The sequence below is a fragment of the Tamandua tetradactyla genome, chromosome 2 (assembly GCF_023851605.1).
Source record: "Tamandua tetradactyla isolate mTamTet1 chromosome 2, mTamTet1.pri, whole genome shotgun sequence".
Classification (NCBI taxonomy): Eukaryota; Metazoa; Chordata; class Mammalia; order Pilosa; family Myrmecophagidae; genus Tamandua; species Tamandua tetradactyla.
Window position 1 is genome coordinate 185,250,271 of NC_135328.1, and position 26,761 is coordinate 185,277,031.

At 38.6% G+C, this 26,761-nt stretch overlaps 1 protein-coding gene and 1 pseudogene across 6 annotated transcripts in view; both read right to left on the reverse strand.

Moving 5' to 3' along the window:
• CAP1 (cyclase associated actin cytoskeleton regulatory protein 1) overlaps positions 1-26,328 on the reverse strand; it is a 38,927-nt gene extending 12,599 nt beyond the window's left edge. Inside the window, exons 1-8 of one of the 6 annotated variants that reach the window (XM_077150141.1) lie at positions 26,175-26,328; positions 13,285-13,406; positions 12,484-12,587; positions 10,929-11,006; positions 6,031-6,174; positions 5,845-5,930; positions 4,461-4,566; positions 2,562-2,739 (exon numbers count right to left, since the gene is read on the reverse strand). In XM_077150141.1, the coding sequence (XP_077006256.1) occupies positions 2,562-2,739; positions 4,461-4,566; positions 5,845-5,930; positions 6,031-6,174; positions 10,929-11,006; positions 12,484-12,587; positions 13,285-13,396 (808 nt within the window). In that variant the 5' untranslated portion in view covers positions 13,397-13,406; positions 26,175-26,328. Of the gene's footprint in view, positions 1-2,561; positions 2,740-4,460; positions 4,567-5,844; positions 5,931-6,030; positions 6,175-10,928; positions 11,007-12,483; positions 12,588-13,284; positions 13,407-14,839; positions 14,872-17,434; positions 17,591-26,174 lie in introns of those variants that run through there. The other 5 variants (XM_077150142.1, XM_077150143.1, XM_077150140.1 and 2 more) reach the window with 5 other exon arrangements.
• Positions 2,746-3,862, reverse strand: LOC143654805 (large ribosomal subunit protein eL42-like; annotated as a pseudogene).
• Positions 26,329-26,761: the final 433 nt, after the last annotated feature.

Sequence of the window (26,761 nt, forward strand, 5' to 3'; positions counted from 1 at the left end):
TCTTGAAGATGAACGTATAATAATATAGCTTTCACAGTGTGACTGTATGATTATGAAAACCTTGTGACTAATGCTCCTTTTACCTAAGATATTGACAGATGAGCAAAAATTATGGATTAAAAGTAAATAAAAGGGAGAACAAATGTTAAAATTAATTGGGTAGAGGGAAATTCTAGTGGGGGGATAAGGGGTATGGTATGTATGAGTTTTTTCCTTTTTCTCTTTATTTCTTTTTTCTGAAATGATGTACATGTTCTGAGAAATGATCATGGTGATGAATATACAACTATGTGATGATATGGTGAGCCACTGATTACACACCAAGTACGGAATGTTCAAACATTAAGAATGTTCATGTTGTATGTTGATTGATTTTAATAAAAATTTTTTAATTAAAAATAAATAATAGGGGGAACAAATGTTAAAATAAATTGAGTAGACTGAAATACTAGTGAACAATGAAAGGGAATGGTAAGGGATATAGAAAAAAATAGGGGGAACAAAGGTTAAAATCTATTGAGTAGATGGAAATACTAGTGGTCAATGAGAGGAGGCATAAAGAGTATGGTTATGTGTGAGGTTTTTTTTTTTTTTCTTTTTATTTCTTTTTCTGGAGTGATGCAAATGTTCTACAAATTATCATGGTGATGAATACACTATGTGATGATACCGTGAGCCATTGATTGTACACCATACACAGAATTTTTGTATGTTAAGAATGTTCATGTTTGTATGTTGTTTTGGTTTGATAATACAAAATAAATTAAATTAAATACAAACAAAAAAAACCCACAATCACTTCACACCCACTAGGTTAGACACTATTTTAAAATGGAAAATAAGTGTTGGTAAGGATGTTGAGAAATTGGAACTTTCATGCATTACTGGCAGTAAAATGGAGCAGCAACTTTGGCTAACAGTTTGGCAGTTCCTCAAAAAGTTAAGCAGAATTATCGTATGATCCTGCAATTCCATTCTTAGGTACATACACCAAAGAACTGAAAGCAGGGACTCAAACACATATTTATATACTCATGTCCTTTGTTCACAATTGCTAGACAAGTGTCCATCAATGGATGAAAGGATACACATAATATAATACATCCTTACAATGAAATATTACTCAGCCCTAAAAAGAAATGAAGTTCTGATATATGCTACAATGTGGATGAACCTTAAAAGCAGTATGCTGAACGAAATAAGCCAGAAATAAAAAAGACAAAATAAGATTCCATTTATATCAAATATCAAGCATAAGGATATTCATAGAGATGAAGTAGATTACAAGTTATCGGGTCTGGGAGGAGAGGAGTTATTATTTAATGGGTAAAGAGCTTTTGTTTTGAGTGCTAAAAAAGTTTTGGTAATGGATGGTGGTAATGGTAGCACAACATTGTAAAAGTAATCCCAGTGAATTATACAACTAAAATCGGTTAAAATGGCAAGTGTATGTAATACATAGGCTACCAGAGTGGAAAAAAAAATGTGTGTAGTTTAAAGAAACAGAGGAGAAAAAGTAATATACACTACTAGAGAAAATTTGATAAAAACAGAAAAATAACACCCGCAGTTAAACCCCCCTCCCCACAACCAGAGTTGGCATTTGAAATTCTTCCAGTATTTTTTCTATTCATAGTTGCTTTTTATTTAGTAGTAACCATATACAGGGTAACAAATTTGGTTTAATCAGTTAACACAATAAAACTTCTCAAGTTAGTATTCAGCCTCTGAAAATATTTTTTTTGAGGGGAAAAAAATCCATAATCTCTGTCGGCAGGCTCATACATTACTTTTCTTAAACATGGCCCAATCTATGTTCACTGTATAACAAATACTGAGTAGCTTTTTTTAACTCTACTCCTTGTAGTTGGAGTTTAAAAACTAGATTAAAAAAAAAATTACATGGTTCAGTGTAGAAAATAATTTAATGGTTGCATAATATTCTACCAAGAGGACATAACCATAGTTAACCATTCCCTTACTGTTGGATATTTAGGCTATCATACCCTTTTTAGCTATTATAATAAACACTTTATATAAAACTTTTTCTTTATTTTATTTTTTATGGGTAGATTCCTAGAAGTGGTTAAGAACTCTTTTTTAATTTTCCTGACCCAGAATTCCAAGATGGCTATACAATTTAGACTGTCACCAGCAGTGATAAGGCTATTTTCTCTTTAGGAATGCTGGGTAATTCTTATGCAAATTTTCTATGTAACTAGTAAACATCTTCTGTAAACGCTAATACTGCCCACCTAGTTCCAAACACAAGACTTCCCAAAAGAATGGAAAAAACAATGGTAAAACTTACCAGCATCATACTTTATCACAAATAAAGTACTCTATATAAGCAACTTAACTCTCTCATAGGGCAAAGGGCCAACTGTAATCAACCATTTTCAATTTCCATTTAAGCTACCTTTGCTATTCCTTTGGACAACTTAAAGGAACATTACCCCAAATGAATTCTCCAGAACACAGCTAGGGTTCTGGTTTATAAACTAAATGACTATTTGGTTGGTAAGATTTGGCCCAACCAACTTGCCAAAGAATTTACTTACCATGTGTGATGCTCTCTCCCTGATTAATCTCAGCAAAGAGTGCTGAGCGTGAAGCAGAGTCATCTGAGCCTGAACTGGTAGAGACTGGGGGGGGAGGTGGTCCTGGTGGGGGAGGAGGAGGACTTGATCCAGCAGAGGGTCCAGATGGCAATCCACTCAGTTCTTTTGCCACGGGACCCTGGAATAGTAAGTGCAGGAAGCACAGTCAGCCTCTTCCTTTCTCTCTGTACCATTCATAGTAGTGCCCTCCTATGTGTCCAAGGTACATGGGGTACCTATTATAGCCCTCTAGGCAGTAATTAATGCTCCCTATCCACACTCAACTTGGCTTTATTCCTTTTTACTTTTTCCCAAAGATTCAACTTTCAGCTCCATTTCTCGGCCTTCTTATTAGGCCTCTAATTCCAGTTTTAAACTCACCATTTCTAAAAATCTGCCTGATCCCTCTCCTAGTTTGACACCAAATCCAAACTGACTTATCTCCTCCTACCTGCCCCCCTACCTGTATAATCACCTCTATTTCAGTGAAATTACCATCCAAGGTTGACTATCCAATCTTCTTTGAGTCTTCTAACTCCCTCAATCTTCCTATTAAATCTTTATATAATCTTGGTTATTTCTTCTGCAAATTCTTTTATAAACAGCCCCTTGCACAGTAACCAGTGCTATAATCTGAGCATGGGCCTTATATCCAACCTATACACTGAGAATTATTTTTTTTTTTAAGTGGCCATAACCTCAAAATTTTATTGTTATAACAAATAAGACAAATCTTGGAACTGGATCATTTGGCCCTTTCTCTTCTTTTCTCCTCCCAATTCAAAATGTCTCCATCTCTTAACAGTCAGCATTCTCTTAGATATGCAGTTGGGCTTAAGGCATTCAAGCCTCAGTACAATCTTCTTTGTAGCTTCAGCCTTCTTCTGGAAAATCGGCTTAGTCTGCCCACCATAGCCACTCTGCTCCTTGTCGTTAACACAGCTGGGCATACAGAGAAACCTGCCTTTCTTGTATTGTGGGGTTGGTGCTTGCTGCATTTCTTACAGGCAGTCCAGTGGGTTTTAGGAACATCACCAAATCTGCTGGAGCACTTGCAGCCCAAAAAGCTACACTGATTTAAAGACAAATCTGATCATTATAATTCTTTTGTTCAAATACCTACAAGGTTACTTATCATCTACTTTAAAGTCCAAAATGCCAACCTGCTGCCTTCCTTTCTATTGCTTGCCTTTTCTCCTAAAAATCTCCAACCATTACCCCTTACTGAAGCCAGATAACCAAGCTCCACATTTACTCTCCATTTACTTTAAGTGGTGCCTTATGCTAATAACTCCATTTCTCTCACCTCTCCCTATCCTATACTTTCAAGTATCAGAGCAGAGTAGACCTCTTCAAAGTATAATCCCTTCCAAAGAGAACAGCTTTTCTTCCTCCTAATACTTTACAACCTGTATCTTTTTTGTAACATTTAGCTTGGAACTTTTGTATCTCTGTCTAGCTCCCTGAGGACTGGAATAGTGTAATTCATTCCTTTATTTCTCCTCTCCACCAATCACTGTCCCTGACCCACGTTTATTGGAAATAAATAGAATATTCCTTTTCCTCTGCCCCTTGCTTTCCTTACTTTCTTTTATTCTTCTCCTTTTCCTTCTCTTCCTTTTCTTTCTACTGTTCACTGAAAAGACTATGGCGGGTAGGCCACGGTGGCTCAGCAGGTAAGAGTGCTTGCCTGCCATGCCTGAGGGACCCAGGTTCGATTCCCGGTGCCTGCCCGTGAAAAAAAAAAAAAAAGACTATGGCATTTCTTCTTGGACCTTGATCCAAGAAACCTGTGGAAACTGTCCTGAAGGAGTAAAGTGGGGACGGGTGGGGGGGGGCGGGGAGAAAGTTCTCACTAACCGTTTTGCTCCAGACCAGTCCAGTGGTATGATACTCCTTAATGTAAGCCTGCAGCTCTGTCCATATACTCAAGTAAGCTTTGACCCAGTCCACATGCTTCTTATCCCTGGGAGAATTAAAGAACTGTTACAGGCAGTCAGGCAACATTACCATAGTGGCTCCAGAACCCTTACTACCTTTAGGCTCACATCCTCCTGGCCCTGAGGCATTTCTTAGGCTTAGCTTAAAGGCAGCTTCTCTAGCTTTTGTTTTGTCTGTTTGTGTTCTACTACTCTAATTAGACCAAACTCCATTAACATAGGGACACTGGATTGTATCTCTATCTCTTACAGCAGTGCTTTTCAAATTTTTTTAAAGTGGGAGAATTATGTTTTCAAAGTATATCTTGCAGAGAAACTAATATATAGAACTATCTGGTAAAAGCAGACATCCTGTGCATGAAGCTATGGTGATGAGATCTCTTGAGCATCTCTGTGGAACTCTAGGGTTCCAAGAAACTCAATTGCCTCATCTTTATATGCCACCCCCACCCCTAAAAAAAAAACCTTCAGGAGGGAATAATCAGCAGTAAATTAAAGAAATGGTACTGCTCAAAGCCCCTGTCTTCTACATATTAGTTGGAAGACTTTAAAGGTTATTTAGCCTAAGACCCAGTTTCCTTGACTGAACAATGATGGGTGAACAGTGAGATATAATCAAAACACTGTGATGCTTAATTCATCAGGTTGCTGGGAGGATCAAGAAAGTGCCGGTGTTCTGAAATACTTCACACATATGATGGCATATTCCTCATCTACAGTAGATGATGATGGATGGAAGAAAGGAAGGGTTTGGGTAGCTATATAGCTAAGAAATAGCTACCTGCCAGTCATCCAATTCAAAACCAGCAGTGGAGAAGTTAGGACAGGTGAGCATAGGTGGTTAGATAAACAGTGACTTCCCATACTTGATACCTGTATTGGCCAGACAGCCTTGCTCACACTTTACCTGACTGCATGAATAGTGAGGTTAATTTGCTAGTAAATCCCACTGAACACTTTGTCACTGGGCTAGTTAGAAATTCGTAATTACAGAACAAAATCTTGTATAATGGGCAAATTAAAGGGCATTAACTCTGTGCTACCTCCAGCAAAACATTCTAAACCTGGAGGAATAAAGATCAGAGATTAAAAGGGCTTTTATCAAAAAGCAGAAGCAGAAGCACTTCCTGTTCACAAATGCAGTTTGTATAAGTCAATCTCTGTCAAGCTTTCCAGAAAGTAGCCCTGAAATAGAACCAATGTATTAGCCAAGGCCATACTTAATCCCAAAGCTGCACTACAGCAAGTAACCAACTGGGTCTGTGCTTACTGTCCTTTAACCCTTGAGGAAAAGCTGGACTTACACATCTTTGTACTCCTTGAGGACTCGATTTGTATAAAACATGGCAGCATCATTCATTTCTTTCACGTAAGGGCCAGGCTTGGGAGCCTAAAGAGAGACAAACTGTCAGTGATATGCAGCCTCTCCAGTCATATTTCCTTACTTCTTCCACTCCATCCCTTCTTTCCCTGGAAGCTGTACTGCTCACCATAGCCACCCAACCCAGGGCCTGGATGCTTTCACTGACAGCTGATAGGTGATTGAATAACTTGCTGCCTCGATTCTTCTCCCGAAAGGTTATCACTTCTTGGATCTGCTCTGAGATGGGTGCCAACAATTCAGAAAGCTTATTCTAAGAAAAGATGCAGGAAAAATGCAGGTTAGAGTCGTTCCATAACATTTCAACTCACTGATTAACTCTGGTCTTGAGAGAGGAATTCCTTATGAATTATATTTATATAAGCTGAAATACTGCTTTATCATCTCAGATTCCTCATGGAGTTCCAACTCCTAGGGCTGGATTTTGTGGCTTTTCAGGAGGACCCATATTCCAGCTATATCACAAAATTCTACCATTTCAGCCATCTGTCTCTTTTCTGTCCCACCAACAGGAGATGCTAGTTCAATTCTGTCCTTTACTCATGATATTCTCCTCTTTTTCTACCTAAACAAATGTTCCTCATGCTTCAGGGTGGACATACACCAACCTCAATCACACCAGTCTCCTACAGCACTGTATCATACATAGCACAAACTATTAATGAACCCAAATGACCACATTTTTCTCTCTCACTAATTTTTCAAAGGCAAGGGCCTTGTCTTAGGAGTCTTTTATAATTCTTATAGCCCTTAATGCACTGCTACCCACATAACAGCTGCTGAGTAGAGATCTGCTGAATCAAATGCAACGAGAGACTTTGTATTCAAGGAAGCAGAGAAGCAAAACTCATTTGGATAAACTTTGTGCTTCTGTGCCCTCAAAAACGTGAATTTAGGGCCCTACCCCATTCAAGATGGCTGAGTAAGATGCTTTGCAGCTCTATCCCCCCACAGAAACTTTGAATAACTAGCAAGAACTGACAGAAACAACTTCCTCAAAGCTCCAGAAAACAGATAAAGGACTGTATTAATAGAGTGAATACTGAATGAAGGAAAAATCTACTTAAAGTAGGATATCCTAGTGCCCTTGCTGGCCCCTCTCAGACCCCTCACCGCCTTGGCACAGTACTAGTCAACACTCCCAGTGCAGATTTCTGGTCCCAGCTCTGGAGGAAGCAGAATAACCCTCTTCTACATACTGGGTGCATGTATCTCTGCCCTAATCTGTCTGGTGGTGGCCACAGCAAGACATTGTCCCCGAACTTGCTGTGTGAAGATGGAAGCTCATGGAACTTTCCAACAGAACACTCCTACAGTCATGGCTGCCTGGGGCAAGAGACTGTTGGTTGTAGGATATACAATGCAGTGCACAGGACCATGAGGAAACTTCCCTAGGAAAGAGGGGACTTTAGGAATCCTGTAAACAGGACAATTCCTAGGGCCACACCTGCAAGATCAAGATAGGATATGTGTGCAGAAAGGATCAGGGAGGCCCCTCTGCTTTAGCCTGGATATGTTTTATAAATGACTGTATAAATAAGCTGTAAAGGAGGCCATGGAATAAGTCAATCTGCAAACTGGGAAAGGTGTTTTCTTTTCTTCCTTTTTTATTTCCAGCTAACTCCTGGGAATCAAGTAAATTCTGCAATAATATTTGCTGTATACAAGCTTAAGAACAGAAGCCTCAGAGTCTAAATTCCAGTGATAATACATTACAATATCAAAATGTCCAGGTTTCAGGTAAAGGTCACAAAACATACAAAGAAAGAGGAAGTGACAGCTCTATGCAAGGAGAAGATAAAGCATCAGAAACCATCAATGAGGATCAGATCTGGGACATACCAAAGACTTAAAAAAAAAAAAAAAAAAGTGGGCTAAAGGAAAACATGATCAGGAAAATGATACATGAACACAAAGAGAATATCAATAGAAAGAAACTATGAAAAAGAACCCGAGCTGAAGACCACAGTATCAGAAATTAAAAATTCCCTGGAGGATTTCAATAGCAGTTTGAAGCTGGCAGAAGCAAGAATCAGAGAATACGAAGACAACTGAAATCATCCAGGTTGAGTAGCTGAAAGAAGACTGAAGAAAAGTAAAGAACCTATGGGACACCATCAAGTGAACTAATATACCTACTGTGGGAATCCCAGAAGAAAAGAAGCTGTTATGTACCCCACAAAATCCATGTTCTTTAAATCCATTCCTGTTGGTGCAGACCTATTATGGGTGGGATCTTTTGGTTAGGTTGTTTCAACTTAGACGTGACCCATCCAATTCAAGGTGGGTCTTAATCCTTTATACTGGGAGTCATTTATGAGAAGGATAAGGGATAGAAAAAGGAGGGCTGAGAGAGAAAAAAGCCCAAGGATAAGCAAGCAAGGACCAACAGAAACGGAAAGCAATGAAACAAGGAAGAGAGGATCAGCAGACACCTGCCATGTACTTTCCCATGTGACAGAGGAACCCCAGATATGAGGATGCCATCAGCCTTTCTTCAGAGATGGTATTGTCCTGTTGATGCTTTATCTGGGACATTTACATGGCCTTAGAACTGTAATTTTGTGTAAAAGCCCACTTCTAATATATTGCATTCCAGCAGCTTGAGCAAACCAAAACAGGGGCAGAGAGAATAGCAAAAGAAATAATGGCTGAAAATATCATACGTTTAATTAAAGACACGAATATACATGTCCAAGACCTCAGTGAACTCCAAATAGGATAAACCCATGTGGGTTTTATGCTATGACATATTTTAATCAAACTGTTGAATGACAAGGACAAAGAGAGAATTCTAAAAGTCTCAAATGAGAACCAACATGTTTCTCGCAAGGGAGTTTGTTAACATTAAGCTTTCTCTTTGGAGACCATGGAGGCAAAGAGGCAGTAGGATTCATATTCAAAGTGCTGAAAGCAAAAAAATCACCATCCAAGAATTCTAAATCCAGCAAAACTATCTTTCAAAAATGAGGACAACATTAAGACATTCCCAGGTAAACAAAAGCTGAGGGACTTCACCACTAGACCAGCCATAAAAGAGATGATCGAGTTTTGCAGTTTAAAAGAAAAGGACACTAAATAGCTGACTAAAGCTGTGCAAATAAAAAAAGATCTCCAGTGAGGGTAACAACGTGGGTAAATATAAACGCCAATGCTACTATATTTTTGGCAAGAAAATATTGGAGAATATGTAAGCTCACAGAATCAGAAATTAAGAGTATAGGTTGCCAGGGGCTTGGGGCCAGGGAGAATGGGAAGTTGCTTCATAATAGGTATAGGGTTTCTGTCTGGGGAGATGGGAAAGTTTTAGTAATGGAAGGTGGTTAGGATACAGCAATATTGTTAATGTATAACTGAACAGTATGCTTTGGGAGTGGTTGAGATGGGAAAGTTTATGTGGTATATGCTACCAGAATTAAATTTTTAAAAAAAGACTAAACAGACAATGACAAGTAAATGCAATACATGATCTTGATAGGCTCTAGCAAGGGAGGAGAAAAAGGACATTATTGGGACATATGGAAAAAATGCAATATAGACAGGAAGCTTTATATCAATGTGAATCTCTTGAACTTGATAACTGTACTGAGGTAGTTATTTATTTAAGGAATAATCTTGTTCTTAGGAAATATACATGGCAATATTAAGTGTTCAAGAAACATGATGTGTACAACCTAACCTCAAGTGTTCAGAAAATAGATAAAGACACAGAAAAACATACAGATACATAGACTGACTAATAAATGTATAGATAGAATGATATGGCAAATGTAGCAAAATATTAAAATTGGTAGGGAGGTAGAGGGATGTTGGAGTTCTCTGTATGGGGTTTGTATTATTTTTGCAACTGTCCTATTTTTGTAACTGTTTGAAAGTATTTCAAAATAAAAAGTTAGAAAAAAACAAAAACAACATAGTATATTTATCTTCACCCAGTTTCCTGAACATCTCAGTTCTCAGATGGAAGCAGAACAAGTCTAAAGCAGGCACTGACAAACTTTTTCTGTAAAGGGACAGAGAGTAACTATTTCAGACTTTGCAGGCCATATGGTCTCTGTTTTTAACTACTCAATTCTGCCATTACAGTGCATAAAGCAGCAATAGATAATAAGTAAACAAACTGGCATGGCTGTTTTCCAGTAAAATTTTATTTACAAAAACAGTGACAGGCTATATTTGGCCTACAGGTTGTAGTCTGCCCACCCCTGATCTTAAGCATGGGAAATATAACTGTCTCAACTGCCTAATTTGTAGTAAAAAATGTGGGGTTGGAGAAAAATCTTAGGAAAAAACCTTTAACCCATCTGATTAAGATTAAGAATGAATGTCTGATATATTTAGCATTATCTTGCACTATTTTTACATTATGTAGACATGACAAGGGTCTTGAGGTTTTAACATAGTATTAACTCAAAGACTTGTTTTATTACCCCTCTCTTGCCAAATGCAAACAAAACTAACAACTTTGGCTCTGAGAAAAATCTAAATTTTCTCTAACTCAACTTTTTACACCTCAATAGCAGATAAAATTCTGAAGTAGGAGTAAAAGTAAAGAGAGATCCTCTAACCTGTGAAGGAGGAGAGGAGAAGTAGTACTTCTGGAGTTTTAAGATCTCCACAGCAGCATGACTAAAGTCCATCTATAGAGAAGCAACTGAACAACCTCTCCATGACCCAAAGGGCTTAGGGGACAAGATGATGAATCTGAGCTCAGCCAGAGGATAAAGAGGGTAAATGATACTACCTATTGAGAGAAGCAGCTAAGTCCCAGGGGCAACTACAGTTCTAAGCAGTATGACAGAAAAAAAGCAAATGCAGACCAATAAATACACAATGGCACATTCCCACAATGGTGCTTTAAGTCTGACTTTACCTTTGGGATTTGGTATGGAGCACATTATCATGAGACTAGTTGGTTTAATTTCGCATGATGTGACAACTTAGCAGAAACCTCTCATCTTGTCCTGAGCATCAAATTAAAATGAAACCAACTAGCAGTGAACTTACACCCGCTGGTTGCTGGCACTGAGAGGCTGTAGCCAAGAGCGCTCGCTCCAGCTTCAGACCTGTGTGGACCATCTCCGCCTGCCAGAAAAAAGAATAATTACCTATCAATGATAAGAATAAACTGAACCTCCACTTCCATGTACTCTAGTAACAACCTAGGAACTTTATGTTATCTACCTCATGTACACCAGATTTCAGGAATTGATCACCAAATTGTATATACCCTGTTCCTGTTGGAGCTAATTCAGGATACGTATCCAGACTTGGGAAATGAAGATAATCAGGGTTAACTTTACGCGAAGTCAAGTTAACAACTGCACATGCAGTGTGATATAAAATCTCTCCTACTTCACATCACAAAAAAAACTTCTTTTCTCAAAAACTAAAATGGCACAAATAAAGGTAAAGGCTTAAATTTATGCCTAAAATTCTCAAGGTATTTACTTTTGGTGATAACTATTTGTCAAATGCTAGCTCATGACCCATTAGTATGTAATTAAATCAAGTTTTGAGCTATAACCAGGACTTAAGTGAAACAGAATAAACGAAATAAAAATGAGTGCAGTATTATCAGCTTGAAAGTAAAAAATAAAAGAGGGTGGTACAAGTAGTACCAAGCACTATTTCCTGAAGCTTCCATCTCAGTTTCAAATTTAGTATATTTTTCATACTGAAGGTCATGGTTAAAAGTTTAAAAGATATAAAGGGTATTAAAGCACTATTAAAATATCAAACGTCAAGGAGGCTAACTTATTTTTTCTGGGTTTGCACTTTTTAAACATAGAAATGATTCATGTTTTAAATTTTTTTCAAATGTTACAGGATGGTATAAAATAAAATGCAAGCCCCCATACCTTTATTTCAGTCCCAAACCCATTCCCTAGAGATAACACTACTCCCAAGAGATGGTGTACAAGAGACTCAAAATAGATCTTCTCAAGACTAAGCAACCAGTCTTGCTGAAGGGTGGGAAGGGTCCTAAACATGGTTACTGCTTACAAAGGATCACTCAGTAGACTAACAGGAAGTTTTGGGGTCCCAAAGGAGAGAATGTGTATGTGAGTGTGGGGTGGTAGTGGTGATGATGTGGGAGGCAGCACATGAAAGGAGGTGGGTGGAGAAGCGTCTGTCACTGCCTACTTCACATTCTTGCTGTGGGCTGTTAAAATAACCCATATTAGCATAACTAATAACTATCAAGCATGATTTTATAAATGCTAGGCCATGATAATGACTTGAAAAAGCCACCCTAGGCTTGGTTATATAATGTGTTGGGATCAGAATGGCAGCATGTTCCTCACCACGGACATGAACAGAGCCTACTTTATGTACCAAGCAAGATATTGTATAAAAGAATCCCACGCAGAATATGTGATTAAAGCAGGGACTAGAAAAATATCAGGAATCATTCCAGTGCTTTAACTGAGCCCCTCAGTGCAGACAGAAGAGAAGAAGCCAAAAGCCTCTCATAAGGTTCTTAAACCAAAAATGAGTATGATTTGAAGAAACCCTTCAGTCCTTAAAGGAGGGGAAAAAAAGGGCAAAACATCCTTACGTGCTTCTGCACATCTCCCCCAATCTCTTTACTGATCTTCAGGTATTCTGCTACAGGACCAGCAAGCAGCAAGTCAAATGCTTGCACATAAGGAGATGCTCCTGCTGAAAACAGACACACCACAAAGAATCAGTCATACATCTGAAAGATGGTTCTTTAAAACATATTTCCACGTGAAAGTGGGGAGGTAAAACTATAAGATTATAGGTAGACTGAATACTAAAACATGAGTCAGAAAACCTAGGTTCTAGGTTTTAGGATCTCCACAGCAGGAAATCTCCAAACCAGGGCTGGGTTCTAGGTTTTAGGATCTCTCACAGCAGGATCTCCAAACCCGGACTGCGGAGATCCATTTTCCTCTTTCACCTTAATTTTCTTCATCTATAAAATGAAATAGACAAAATGATCGTCCAAGGTTCCTTTTAACTCTAACATTCTATGATTCAATTAGTGCATGTGCAAAATGGCTGATTTGCCAATCATTTGAGAGAGGAAATTCTAATGTAACTTGTCACTTGCCTTACAGTGGAGTCATTTTGCTAAAGAAAGAACAAAAATATCACACAAGCAGGAAGTTCTTGTGTTAACTTAACCACAGGCCTCTCTGCCCAAGACACACTTCCTCCCTTATCTGCTCACAGCAATACAAATTACAGAAGATGAACCATCTAGATGAAGTGTTTTAAGAAGTTATCTCCAAAGAACAGTACTTACTGCAAGAGAAAAGTTTCAGGCCAACACACTGAGTCCGCAGCCAAATAAAGCCAAACAAAACATTTTGCTGGGTTGTGAATTGCTTACCTTTTGGATGACTGTCTCCATACCCACGGTGCATGTCAGAGACCTGGGATACTGCCTCCAGACGACCCACTGCTTTCTCCAATCTTTCTACCAGATTTTGCATGTCAGCCATAATGTACCACCTGTTGAAACAGATCAAATGTCATTTACCGTCTTACTATTATCCAGCATTAATGGAGAAAAGAACAGAATATTCTGTGGGGGAGGGGAGGGAAGAGGGATGAAGAGGAGGCTACTTCTAAGAAACAGAATCATTTAATAATAAGATCGAAATTTAGTCTAACATGTTTGCAAAATCACAAAGACCTCATTAAGCAAGGAAAAACCCATGAAAAGGTGTTCACTGTAAGTACATCTTACTCATTCAAATACTTTTATCATAATACCACCAAACATTTGTATAGGAATTCAGAATTTACAAAGTGTAGTCATGTATATATCATCCCATTCTGAGCCTCCCAACAACTTTTCAGGAATGGAAGGATAATTACCACACTCAGGAAATTGAATTTCAATGAAGTTAAATGATTTGCCTACAGTCACAAAGCTAGTTAGTAGGGAAGCCACTATTCAAATTCAAAACTTCAGGCTCTGAAGTTCAGTGTGTGCGTTTTTTTCCCCCACAACATCCTATTGCCTACATGTAGAATGCCCAAAACTAAGATGAATAGAGTCCTCAATAACTTAAAAGACTTGATATGTGTACTAATGACTCTAAAACAAAGTAGAAAAGGTTTTTTTTAATGAAGTAAGAAAGTTACAGAGAGAATGGCATGGAATATAAGAGGAGGAAGAGTATAACACCTAAAAGAATCAAATAAGGATAACATGGAGAAGTTACCATTTGAGCCATTTGAGGATAGGTATAGAGAATAGGTAGATTATGGACATGTAAGTGAGGAAGGAGAATGAATATATCCAGGAGCCTGTTACAGATCTTCCACAAATACATTTTGAACTAGCTCATTCAATGTCTACTGTCAACAACTAAAAAGTAAGCTCCAAGAGAGAAGGGACCTTGTCTAGCTTATCCCCTATTAAATTTTATCATCCAGAACACTACCTGGTATGTAGTAGATGTTCAATAAATATTTATGAAGTAAATGAAACTGAAGTGTAACATTTCACAACTCCAGAGGGACAATGGTTCTGAAAGTTCTCCATATTATACACATCAGTAGGTTTAAACTGTTATCAATACACATCTATATAAAGTGCTTAAGACCCTAACTGATAGAAAAATCAGTTAGTGGAATTTCAATCAAAGCCTCGATGTGGAGAGATCCCACTTCATTCAAGCATTAATTAGATCAGGTAACTGAAGTTGAATAAACTTAATCCCCTTGAAACTGCCTACATGCCAGAATATCTCAATGCAACACACTGTCCTCCCTGTGGAAGAGATAGCTCACAAGATAAGGTAAGACAATATAACCCCCTCACTCTTTTGTGTTCAAGCTCTGGTCTCTGTGGGCCCAGTGACTTGTCAGAAAATGTTGTTTAAAAGAAAATCAAAGAGGGCAGGCCACAGTAGCTCAGCAGACAGAGTTCTCACCTGCCATGCCAGAGACCCAGGTTCAATTCCCGGTGCCTGCCCATGTTAAAAAAAAAAAGAAAGAAAGAAAAAGAAAAAATGAGAATGCACCAAATAAACCTTTCCATTCCCTGGCCTAGAAAAGTAGAAGAAGCCACCAAGTCTCTGCTCTACTCACAAATGGAGCATACTAGAAGCAGTCAATATACTCTCAATTATGTTATACAACCATCACCGAAATGCCCAAGTGCTACCCTGTTTCACTTTGGGTAATGGTCAGGAACAGACTCACATATAATCCACCATTCTCTATAAATCCTAGGGGGGAAGGCAGTGACTGCAATAAACTCCCAAGTCACTTTCCATTAATAATTACCACTCCAGTTCTTTATAAAACATGTTCCTTTATACACAATGGATGCTGCAAGTTGAGACCAGTGTTAACCTGGAGATAGAGTTATAAATGCCTCTAAAGGTTGCCAGGGTTGGTGAACACTTATGAATCTTACATGCTTAAGAATACAGCTTCATGGGACTTTGGCTCCCCTTTTCCATAACTGATTTTAAACTTGTAGGCTTTCACTACTAAACAAGCTAAAGTTTTGCTGCCTGTTTTAAGCAGAATAAGAAGAAATAATATGGCTCTCATTTAAGGCTAAACTCATTCTACCATTAGCCAATTAGAGGAAAACAGTACTTGGTTTTTTATTTGGGGTGAGGGTAAGATCTGAGATTTATCTGAAAAAAGGTTCACAACAGAAGCTCCTGAAAAAACACACCTTTTCTTATTCTAAACACATACATACTCTTAAAGTGATCATATCCACTCCCAAGCCTTTCATTACCACTGTCATAATACTACCCAGCCCAATTGCCAAGAGAAACCACTACAACCAGTATAAACAAAGGGCTCCCAGCACAGCATATGCCACTCAGGTCACTCTTCTGAGATTCAGAATTTTATGTCCAGTTGCCACATAGACAGCTCTACTTGGATGGCTCAAAGGTACCACACCACAAACTGAAACATCTAAATCAGAACTCATCATTTTCCCTAACATTGCTCCCCCAATACTTATCCCCACTGTATGTGTCTCAATGATGCAGTGTGACGTGCCATCACCTGACTAATCAAGCTAGTAAGCTAATAACCTGAAAACTGTTAGGCAACATAGTATAGTGATTAAGAGTGTGTGGTCTTTAGAAAGTTAGACTGACTGGGGGCTTGAATGACAGCGTGCACTGACTGACTCTGTGACTATGGACAGTTACCAAACTTTCTGAGTCTCAGCTTCCTCATCTGTACAATGAGGATGACAGCATAAAATCCAAAGGGCTAAAGTAAGAAAAAATGTGAAAATATTGTAGAAGTGTTTAACATAGTCCTGGAAAAACAGTACAGATTCTATAAATATTAAAACTCTGTTATATTCTTCCTTGTACTGGCTTACCCCCATACCTAATCAGTCACCCAAATTCACAGGCTCTATCTTATACATCTCTTGAATTGATAAATTAGGTCATGGTGATTCATGTCTAGATTACTGTAATAATCCCCTAGGTAGTTTCCCCTAGTTCTAGTAATATGCTCTCTTCTATTCTTCATATTATAGCCAGAATGATCCTTCTTATCAAATGCAAATGTAATTACGGTATTCTTCCATTTAACACTATTCTATATTCTCTGGTGGGTAAAGTACAAACAAGGATCTCAATAATCTGGTCCTGTTTATCTCCTACCACTCCTCCAGTCTTGCCTCTTGCCATTCCTTTCCTCAGCATACTATAGCAACTCAGAACTACTTGCATTTCCCAGAATAAGCTGCTTTCTCTCACTTCTGAGCCTTTATAATGCTTTTCACTCTGTTTGGTTCCTCTCCCTTCCCAGTCTGTTCCCTGTCCCACAATTCCTATTGTCTTTTAAGATTTAGCTAAGGTGTCACCTCCAGGAAGCTCTTCCAGCTTGGTATGCTTTTACCTCTCAATATTCCCCTATTTTCATAGAACTTTTATTGCCATTTCTCAGTTAAGGTTATCACCTCTCCCAAGAAACTCTTCAAGTACGTGCTCCCCACTCATAGGTACTTATGGCCCTGGATGAAAATCATCTCTTTTATAGTTAATAGGCAATTAACCACCCTAGGGCACGGATCATGTCATCTTTGTAATTCCAATACCATGAATACAGTAGACACTATAAATACAGTAGGTGAATAAAGATTCTTGAAAAAATAAATAAGGTTCTGTGCCCTCTCTCCCTTGATACAAATCTGGCTATCTCCTATAGGTGGGTGATTTCATTATTGTTTTTTTCTCTTTCTTCTTTTTTTTAACCAATCTATTTTTTTAGAACCTTATATGCCCATCTTTCAAATAAGGAAAAAATGCTGTCTTCTGGGGTGCATATTACCTTGATATAAGGAGCTTAAAGCCAAAGTACCATAAGGAAAATAAGCTTGTCAAAATACATAATAATTTAAAAAGTAATCCCTTATAGTTGTAAATGCTTTTACAGCATCAACCTGTTGGGTCTTTTAAGATTTTATAATATAAATCTTATAATTTGAGGCAGGTTATACAGATATGAACCCTTATTTCAAGAATAAAGAAACTAACATTCACAGAACTAAAAAAGTTTACCAGAGACCACACAACCAGTGAGTAGAGAAGCTAGGCCTTGAGCACAAATTTTCTGAATCCTATTCCTAGGGTCTTCCCATCACTCCACACTGGCTTTTCAGCCAGCAAGCATCCAGCCCCCACTGTTTGCTAAGCACAGCACTGTGAGTTCAAGGCCTCTTTATGGTGTCTTTAGTTACATCATTAGTACTTTCTATTTCTCTGCCTTCTCCATGCAGGGCAATTTTTTTCAATCAAATTCAGGATAAACGACATATATTTGGATGGCAAATGCTTAAAATAAGGTTTCTCCCAAAAGATGCAGAATTGCCAAAAGAGAACTCTGTAGTTCTGACTCATCTTGTTCCTTGCCATTTCGGATAATAGTCAAGAACAACATTCAACCCTCCATAAATGATTGTTCAGATTACTATCTACTTAAGCCATAATCATAAAAACTTCAGAAAGAAAGCTAGTCTAAATCGAAAGTCTAAATAAGACAAGCATTCAGGTGACCGAGGTTTAAGTTCCACCTTGACCAATTTACCAACTGTAGCTTTAGGACAGTTATGTAATAGGTTATAATCCCTATCCAGTAAACAGAGATGTTATAAGAATTTAAACAGATAACTGAATAGATCTGTAGTTCACTTTGGAAGCCTTAAATTGCAGTTCAAGTGTAAAATGTTACCATTACATACCACGTTCTAGAATATAGGCTCCAGGAGGACATAAGCTTATTCATCCTTCTCACCTCTTTCCCCTATCTCCCTGTACCTAGAACAACCTGGCACAGAGAAAGTGCTTAAAAATAGAAACTGAACAAATACAAGTACTAGCACTGTGGGGACTACTGAAGAATTAGAGGATGCATAGTCTCTGTCCTTTTTTATTAGGAAGACCAAAACAAATAAAATGTCAATGGAATAAACATTGAAGACATTTTTTTAAGGTTCTGTTAGAAATTATCTAACTTCAGTTGGATAGAGAAAGTTAAGTACCAGCCTACATATTGGAGATTTTTCTGTGTAGAATGTTAACATGGTTCTGAATTACATAGCATAAATGACCATTTGCCATTAGAGTTTGGAGAAGATCAATGAGAATTGGAGGATTCAGGAGGAAAGTGGAGCATCTTGATGGAAGGGTTAAGAGTAAAAAGGAAGACATTCCAGAACAATCAAAAAACAAAGGGAAAATAAGCAGGCTACATATAGAAAGCAAGAATAAATTAGCTCACTTAGAGCAGAGTGTGGGTGCTGGAATACACTGGGAAATAAAGTTGGCTAAGAAAGCTTGGCCAGGTTATGACGGGCCCTGAAAGCCAGGCAGTATTTGGATTTGATGTTCTGATAAATGTAAAACCATTCAAGGGTTCTGAGTACAAAAATAATGTGATAAAAGCATAATTTTTAGATAGACTATCTAATCAAAGGTTGGGATTTGGGGGGAAAAAAAGGAAGACATTAGGGGTCTAAAGAAAGAGCCCTAATTATGAAAAAAAATTATATTTTAAAATACAAATATATTGTAAAAGATATTTTAAAGGAAAAATCCACTTTGGGTTTCTAAATCAGACATAAAATCTAAAAGTAAAGAATCACCCTTGAGACAACTAAGTGACAGGTACCTGAATTAAGTGCTGTGGCAAACATAATAGAAGGGTAAAACAGTGTCCCTGCCCTGAGGGAGTCTAGCAGAAGACAAAGTTACCTTCCATTGAATCACTACTTCTCAGGATTAGGAAGGATTCTAGAAATCATCTTATAAAAACACCACTTGATACCAGAATAGTCTTCTCAACATTCTCAACAATTAGGCAGCATCTGCTCAAACACCTTCAGTGATGGAAAACCTGAGACTTTTGGAGCAGACCGTTCCATTCTGACAGCTCAAAGTATTAGAAAATTCTTCCTTATATGGAGACAAAATCTGATTCCCTGAACTTTCACCTACTGATCTTATTTCTGTCCTTGAGGGGTGAGGGGTGGGGGGTAGGGGGTGGAGGGGGTGACACAAAACAAATGTGCATTAAACAGAGAACAAAAACTGTGTGATACTGACTGTGAATGCAGTAGCATTTTGAGAGGGTATCAAAAATGATTCCAAAGTTTAGGATCTGGGGGCCTAAGAGAACAATGACACTAAAAGCAAAAACAGGTTTGGGCACATTCTAGTCATAGTTAGGGCAAGAAGATAGGATCAGTTTTGGAGATGCTGAGTTTGAAGAGAAGATGTTTCTAAGTGAAAATGTTCAATAAGCAGTTTGAAAATAAGGCTCAAGGGTGGACATAAAGGCTTACAAGTCAACAGGAAAGAAATATAATGAAGTCACAGAATGGATAAGCACTTGGAGAGATACCATACATAGCAAAAAAAGAAACTATGAGCTTGATTCTCAAGCAATTTCTTTTGTGATTTAAAACCAAGAAAAATCAGAAATTGTTAGTGATACCTGCCAAAGCTGCTTCATGCTCTCTTCATTCTAATAACTCAAGGTCAACTCAAACAACCCAGTTCTTATACCTATTCAAGGAAGTCATTCAAAAGTAAATGGAAAAGAAAAAAAAAGTATCAGGGAATCAGGATGGTGCAATGGTGGCTCAGCGGCAGAATTCTCACCTGACATACCAGAGACCCAGGTTCGCTACCCAGTGTCTGCCAGTGTGAAAAACAAAAAAGTAAATGGAATCAGGTTATTCCTGCAGTTCTTATCTCATCGCACCAATGATTAAACCAGTGGAATAAAGATTAAGCCAGTGGTATTAATTCTGACTTGAATAGGAAGTTGTTATGCTTAGAATACTTTTTATTTGCCCAACAGTTGCTCCTTTAAGTCATACCCTTAAGTAAAATTGAAAAGAGAAGGCAACTTTAGAAGTCATAGTCCAACTGATAAGCTTCAAAATATTTCTTGTGGCCTTAATCTTGTAATCCTAGTCCTGAGATTTTATCCTAGGAAAATAATCCTAAAGAAAAGTGAAAGAAAGGATGATGTTCACTACAACTTCAGGAAACAAATGAGAAATAATTTCTTTCTCTAATTATAGGGAAATGGTAAATGTACTTTGGAAACTTGAAGAGAACACAAAATATATAGCATTTGTCACATTAGGGTGGTAGGGTTATGGATGATATCCCCCTCTATATTCTCCAAACGTTAACACAATCATGCAATTTTCTATAACAATAAGCTACAATAAAAAGGAGCTCCATTTAGATATCTCCTCCTAAACTACTTCTACCAATACAGAAATTCTCATCACCAGGCTCTAATACATTACAAAGCAAAACCTAGACATGCTAATAGGAGATACTTACAAGTTGGCTGGTTTGACCCAGAAACTAAAGAACAGACACCACTTTGCCCCAGTAAAGATGCCATCTAGATCTATCTCAAATCAGGAGCCACTGTTGTTCCCCAGGCATTTGATTTCACTGCTGAAAACTAATGGCATTTAGTGCCTAAGTCACTGCCACCTGAGGTTTGGATTGAAAGAAAAAGGAAGGCCTATCTTTTAGGGTGGAAAATAATCAAACCAGTATCAGCCCTTGTCTCCTGTTCCCTTCTTATACACAGCTCTCTATCCGAAACACCAGGAATGAGTAGAGCTAGTAATAGTGTATGAGCTGAAGTCAGACTCAGGCCCTAGCTGTTTCAACTAGCTGTTTCAGTGGTCTGGGAAAAATGGATAACTTTATGTGACCATGGGTTCCCCTCTCTCATATATTCAGTCAAAGAATATTATGAAAACTATTTGTACCAAGCATTCAGCAGACCCTTCTATATACTTGACACTGTATAAGGAAAAAACTGCATTGGCTTACTTCAGTCTGGGTAGTTGTTTTAATAGAACAGCATTTCCTGATCTCATATATAAAAATCAATTCAAGGTGGTAATCCCACTTCTAGATATATATCCAAAAGAGTTGACAGCAGGGATTTGAACAGATTCTGTACACCAATGTTCAAAGGAGAATTATTCACAATTTACCAGAAGGTGGAAGGAAGCAACCCAAATGTCCACCAAAAGATGAAGGATAAACAAAATGTGGCATATATACACAATGGAATATTATTCAGCCATAAAAAGGAAATGAAATTATTCAGCCTGCTACGACATGGATGAAGCTTAAAGATATCAAGCTGAATGAAAAAAGCAGACACAAATGAACAAATACTGTATGATTTCACTTATTATGAAATAAGCAGAATACACATATTCATAAAGTAAAAAATTAGAATACAGGTTAATGGGTTGAGTTGGGGAGGGAAATGAAGAGTTAATGTTTAATTGGTATGGAGTTTCTATTTGGTGTAACGGAAAAGTTTTGGCAATGGATGATGATAACGGAGGCACAACTATGCATATGTAATTAACACCACTGAACTATATATTTGAGAAGAGATTTAAAAGGAAAATTTAAGTGTATATAAGTTATCACCACACACACACACACCTACAAAACAAACCGAACTGCACAACACAGAGTGAACCTAAATGTCAAAATGGGCTAACATTGTAAATTAACAGCATGAATTTAAGAATCTTGTTTCAATTGTAACAAAAGTACCACACTAACCCAAAATGCTAATAATAGGGAGTATGAGACCTCTGTACTTTCTGCATGATGTTTCTGTAAACCTATAACTGCTCTAATAAAAAATAAATAAATAAAATTTTATTAAAAAAAAAGATGGTCCATGGTGGCTCAGTGGCAGAGTTCTTGTCTGCCATGCTGGAAACCCGGGTTTGATTCCCAGTGCCTGCCCATACGAAAAAAAAAAAAAGATCAAGTTAAGGATGCCATTTGTTTCTAGCCATGGTTACGCTACAACTAAAGATATGGTCTATGATTATAAATAGGAATTTTAATGGCTTCTGAAAGGAAAAAAGGAAAAACAACAGAAAAGCAAGCTTTCCATTACACATTTCAACTCAACTATTTTCCAGCTGAATGGAAAAGTTTGGCAGGATAGGTCTGGTAATACAAGGCAAACAAAGCTGCACTGTAGCTGAGGAATAAAACTGGAGCTTTGATTCTTTTTATTAAGTTTACATAGTGGTATATCAAGAAGAAATAGTTTTATAGTGAATGCTGTAGCTGCATTAATCTAAATATGGAATTATAACAATTTTATCACTCAAAATAAATGAGTGCTAACTAACTCTATAAACTATCAATTAAAAATAAATGATAGTCCATGTCCATCAAAACTAGGCAGCCTAAAGGCAGGCAACATGAGCATGAACAAAACAGAAATTCACATATCTGCAATATAGGAGAGAGGGAAATGTGAATTACACTGTCAACTCACATGAATCTTGCTAGTGCCTAATCAGTGACAGTTCTGTATTAAGATCCCATTATCTGAGACTGTGAGACTTAAGGAGAAAAAAAAAAAAGGCAGATCTTTCAAGATCACCCAGGAGTTCTTGAAGAAACATTAATTTCTTGATACCTCAAAGAAAACACATTCATTCATTGCTTATCATGTTTCATACACTGTGCCATACAAGGCCACAGAGCCTGCTAACAGAGAAATTAGCTGAGGAACTAAGACATGGCATAATAACAGTTATGATATTTTCTAATGCAGTGGTCCTCAAACAGGGAAAACTTTGCCCTAGAAGAAACATTTGGCCATGTCTGTTGAAATTCTGATTGCCACAACTGAAGAAGTGCTACTAGTATCTACCGTAAAGGCCAAGGATGCTGCTAAACATCCTACAATGTACAGGACATCACAACAAAGAATTATCAAGCCCAAAATGTCAACGGTACTGAGGTTGAGAAATCCTGTTCTAATATAATTAAGGAGCATGCAAATAAAATTCTAATACCGTAGTTTAGGACTCTCTAAATTGAAAATTAAATCTGTACCATTCAATGAAAACTAAGTGAAGATAAGGGTATGTTTTTATAGGTTGGAAAGCTGTTCAGACTTGATTCTTCGGAAGTACGAAGCCAGCAAGGGTAACAAGATGAAAATGATTCTTTTTAAAAGATAAGCCAGGTTAGTAGAAAGTAAAGAAACTGAAGACAATTCAAAGGAATAATTATAGGATATGTTAACATATGACTTGAGGATCCTCGGATTTCAAATCTCAGGATTAAATTACAAATAAGAGGGTTCAACTTTCAATGACACTTTGCATTTCTGGTTTCAAGTAAAATGAATACTTCATGGAATGCAGTCCCTGGTTAAAAAAATAATGACAACTAAACAAAAAACCAAAAATCATGGTGATAAAAAATATCACCCTTCAGGTTGGAAACAATTAAGACATTTTACAAACTGAATAGCTAACTTCCTCAAAGCAAAAACAGACTCTTACTGAATCTTAACAATACCACCACTTTAGGTTTACATGGCAAGTTGTACTTCACAAAGTACTTTCATTGCTACATTTTGCTTAAACCCCTCTGAGACATCAGTTAAGGCCATCTGATGAATGAAGTATTTCTGGAGAAGAAAAGGTGGAAAACTCCTACAGAAATTTCATATGCTGGACCATAGCAACTCAATACAATTAGCAAGCTGTAAACCACAGAATAAAATCCGGATGCTTTTACAAGGCATCAAAAGTCTTTCACAACCTGCAGACATCTACCTTTTTTCTGGTTTTATCCTCTGCCACAAATTCTGGGATCCAGTACTTCACTGAACAATATAGGTTCTTTTCTATCTCCACATCTTTGTTCTTGGTGTTTCCTCTAGCTGGGTTACCTCACTAGACATCTTTATCTAGATGTGCTACAAACACATCAAACTAAACATTTTCAAATTTATTTTCTTTTCATGCCATCTCCTCCAATTTACCCTTCCTCTCATATTGCCTATTTTGGTGAATAGTACTACCCAGTTCTCCATGCCAGAAAACCAGGCAATCCTCCTAAACTACTCCTACTTCTTTGTTCCATAAACAATCAGCCTCCACTACTGTGATTCCATTTTCTTAATATTGATCAAATCTGATCCCTTCCCCCCCCCACCCCCCACCCCCATTATCACTGTCTTAGATCAGGCCACTCCAGACACTGGTCTGCCTCCCCAAGTGAGAAGTCTAGACCCTTCCCACTTGACAGAGTAAACTTTCTAAAACATAAATCTGTTCACATAATTTTCCAACATAAAATCCTTCAAAGCCTTCCCACAACTATGGGGATAAAATGCAAATTTCTTAGCATAGCTTACAAGGTCCTTCATATGTGACCACTTCCCACTTCTCCAAGCATTACTGGACGTCCAGTCACACTGAACTAGTCTTTCACACTTCCATGTCGTTGCTTCTCTTTACCTTGAAATCTTTTTTCCAGATTCACCATAGACTTAAATAAAGCACAGAATTAAATAAACCCTGCAAATTTAGCCACCCATTCCCTCCACTTGCTCAGGTATTCCTCTTCTGTGCTCTCGTAATCTCCTAAATTTACAGTGCACTATCACTTTGTACAGCCATCCCTGACCAACCTGCCTGCCTCATCCCCCACTGTAAGCTCCACAAGAACAACTATTTTTTTAGCCTTACACATATTAAGGGTTCAATAAATGTTTGGTTGAATGATGAATGTGCCGAACTGCCCCTTGATTTTCACTTGAATAGAAATCCTTACAGAGCTTCAACGGACATAGCTCTGACATTAATTTGTGTCTAATTTGTTCTCATTTGTTCACCAAGCTAATTCCTATTCATTCTTCAAATTTCATTTTAGACGCTGCTTCACTGGAAGGGCTTTTCCTGACCCCCTTGTTAGGTACTTCCACAGCACCTTGTTCTTCTTTCCTGACTCTCATCATATTTAAAATTACTGTTAGCTCCATGAAGGCAAGGTCTAGCTTGTTTTGTTTCAAAGCGGCATTCTTGGGATCTGACAGTGTCTTGCACAGAATGGACACAATTTTTACACTGAATTTAATCTTGTGAGGTGAGCAGAAATCTCCATTTAAAAGATGAGGCTCAAAGCAGTTAAACAAGATACTTAGCAAGGGGCGTCAGACCATACCTGAGCCATCCGACTTGGGATCCAGTATTACACAACACAGACTTAAACTTAACTTGGCTTTTCAGAATAAGAGCAGTAGACTAGGAGGAAGGGCAGGCCATCTGAATGCAGATATAAGCACCTCAACCCTCTTTTCTAACAAATTCCCCAAACATACCAAACATCCGCATTTAAAAAAAAAAAAAATTCCAGACAGCGAGTGGCCTTTAGCTGACAAAACTGGCAAAAAGACACCTCACGGCAAAGAGAAGTTCACGGGAAATGAACGTGGCAAAGGTCTGAGGCTATAATCTAAGGTACGGGGGTCATGGCTCCGATTCTTTCCCTTGCTGTATCTGTGACCTTAGACCAGCCTCTTTTCTTCTCCAGGGATCAATCTACCCATCCGTGCAATGGGAACGAGACGGGGATCAGGGAAAACTCTTAAGGTCTCAGATGTTCCTTTCACTTAGGGCACCTTAGGCACCATCAGGCCTCCGCTGAGACTGATGGCCAGAACTTCGAAACAGAGCGAGGGGGCTTCTCCGGTACAGGCCGGTTCAGCTGGTCACTCCGGCCCCACCTCAAAGAGACCGCGCCCAGGAGTCCGGGTCTGCAAAAGGGCCTCAGCCCCCAGCCCCCACAGCAAGGCTCACCACACGCGCGTAAGCAGTGAGCTTCATTAAAACGCAAGGGGCTGAGAGACCACAGAGGGGAGCCCAGTCCCTACCCAGCCGCGTACCCTCACCTCAGACTTCTGCCTCACCTCGGGACGGCGAAGAGCCGCTCTCCACTTCCGGCAAGAACCGCCCAGCAATCTTCGCGCGACCCGCTTCCGGGCCCTTACTGGGCGCGGCAACCCCACCGGAAATGAACCACCGGCTGAAACGCTGGGCGAAAGGGCGAGCCAGGAAGCTAGTCTGGTCGCTCTGCTTGTGACTCCGCCCCTATTCACCATGCCTGGGAGAGCAATGATCTGCTAGCCCGGGGGTGCACGGAAAAGAGCCCTGCCCCTAAGGCGGGAGCAACTGTGGAGGGTGTGCCCGAAGGCTAGGCCAGGCCCCTTTGTCCACTGTAGGCGAACCGACATCGCCCTCTAAGGTTTGAGCCAATGGAGGGCTGAAACTACTTGCTAAGCGCCACCTCCGGAGGCAGATGAATGGCTAATTCTCCTGTCAGTTTGATGTAAATGGCAAAACAGGTTCCTTTTTACTTCAGCCCGGAAGGGGTCTTGAAAGAACTAGGGGCAGCATTAGTGAGGGCTCTAGTCCCAAACGGCCTTCATCTGTCTGTGGGGGCGAGGGTCAAATCTTTGCCTCTCTGGGCGTGTATGCC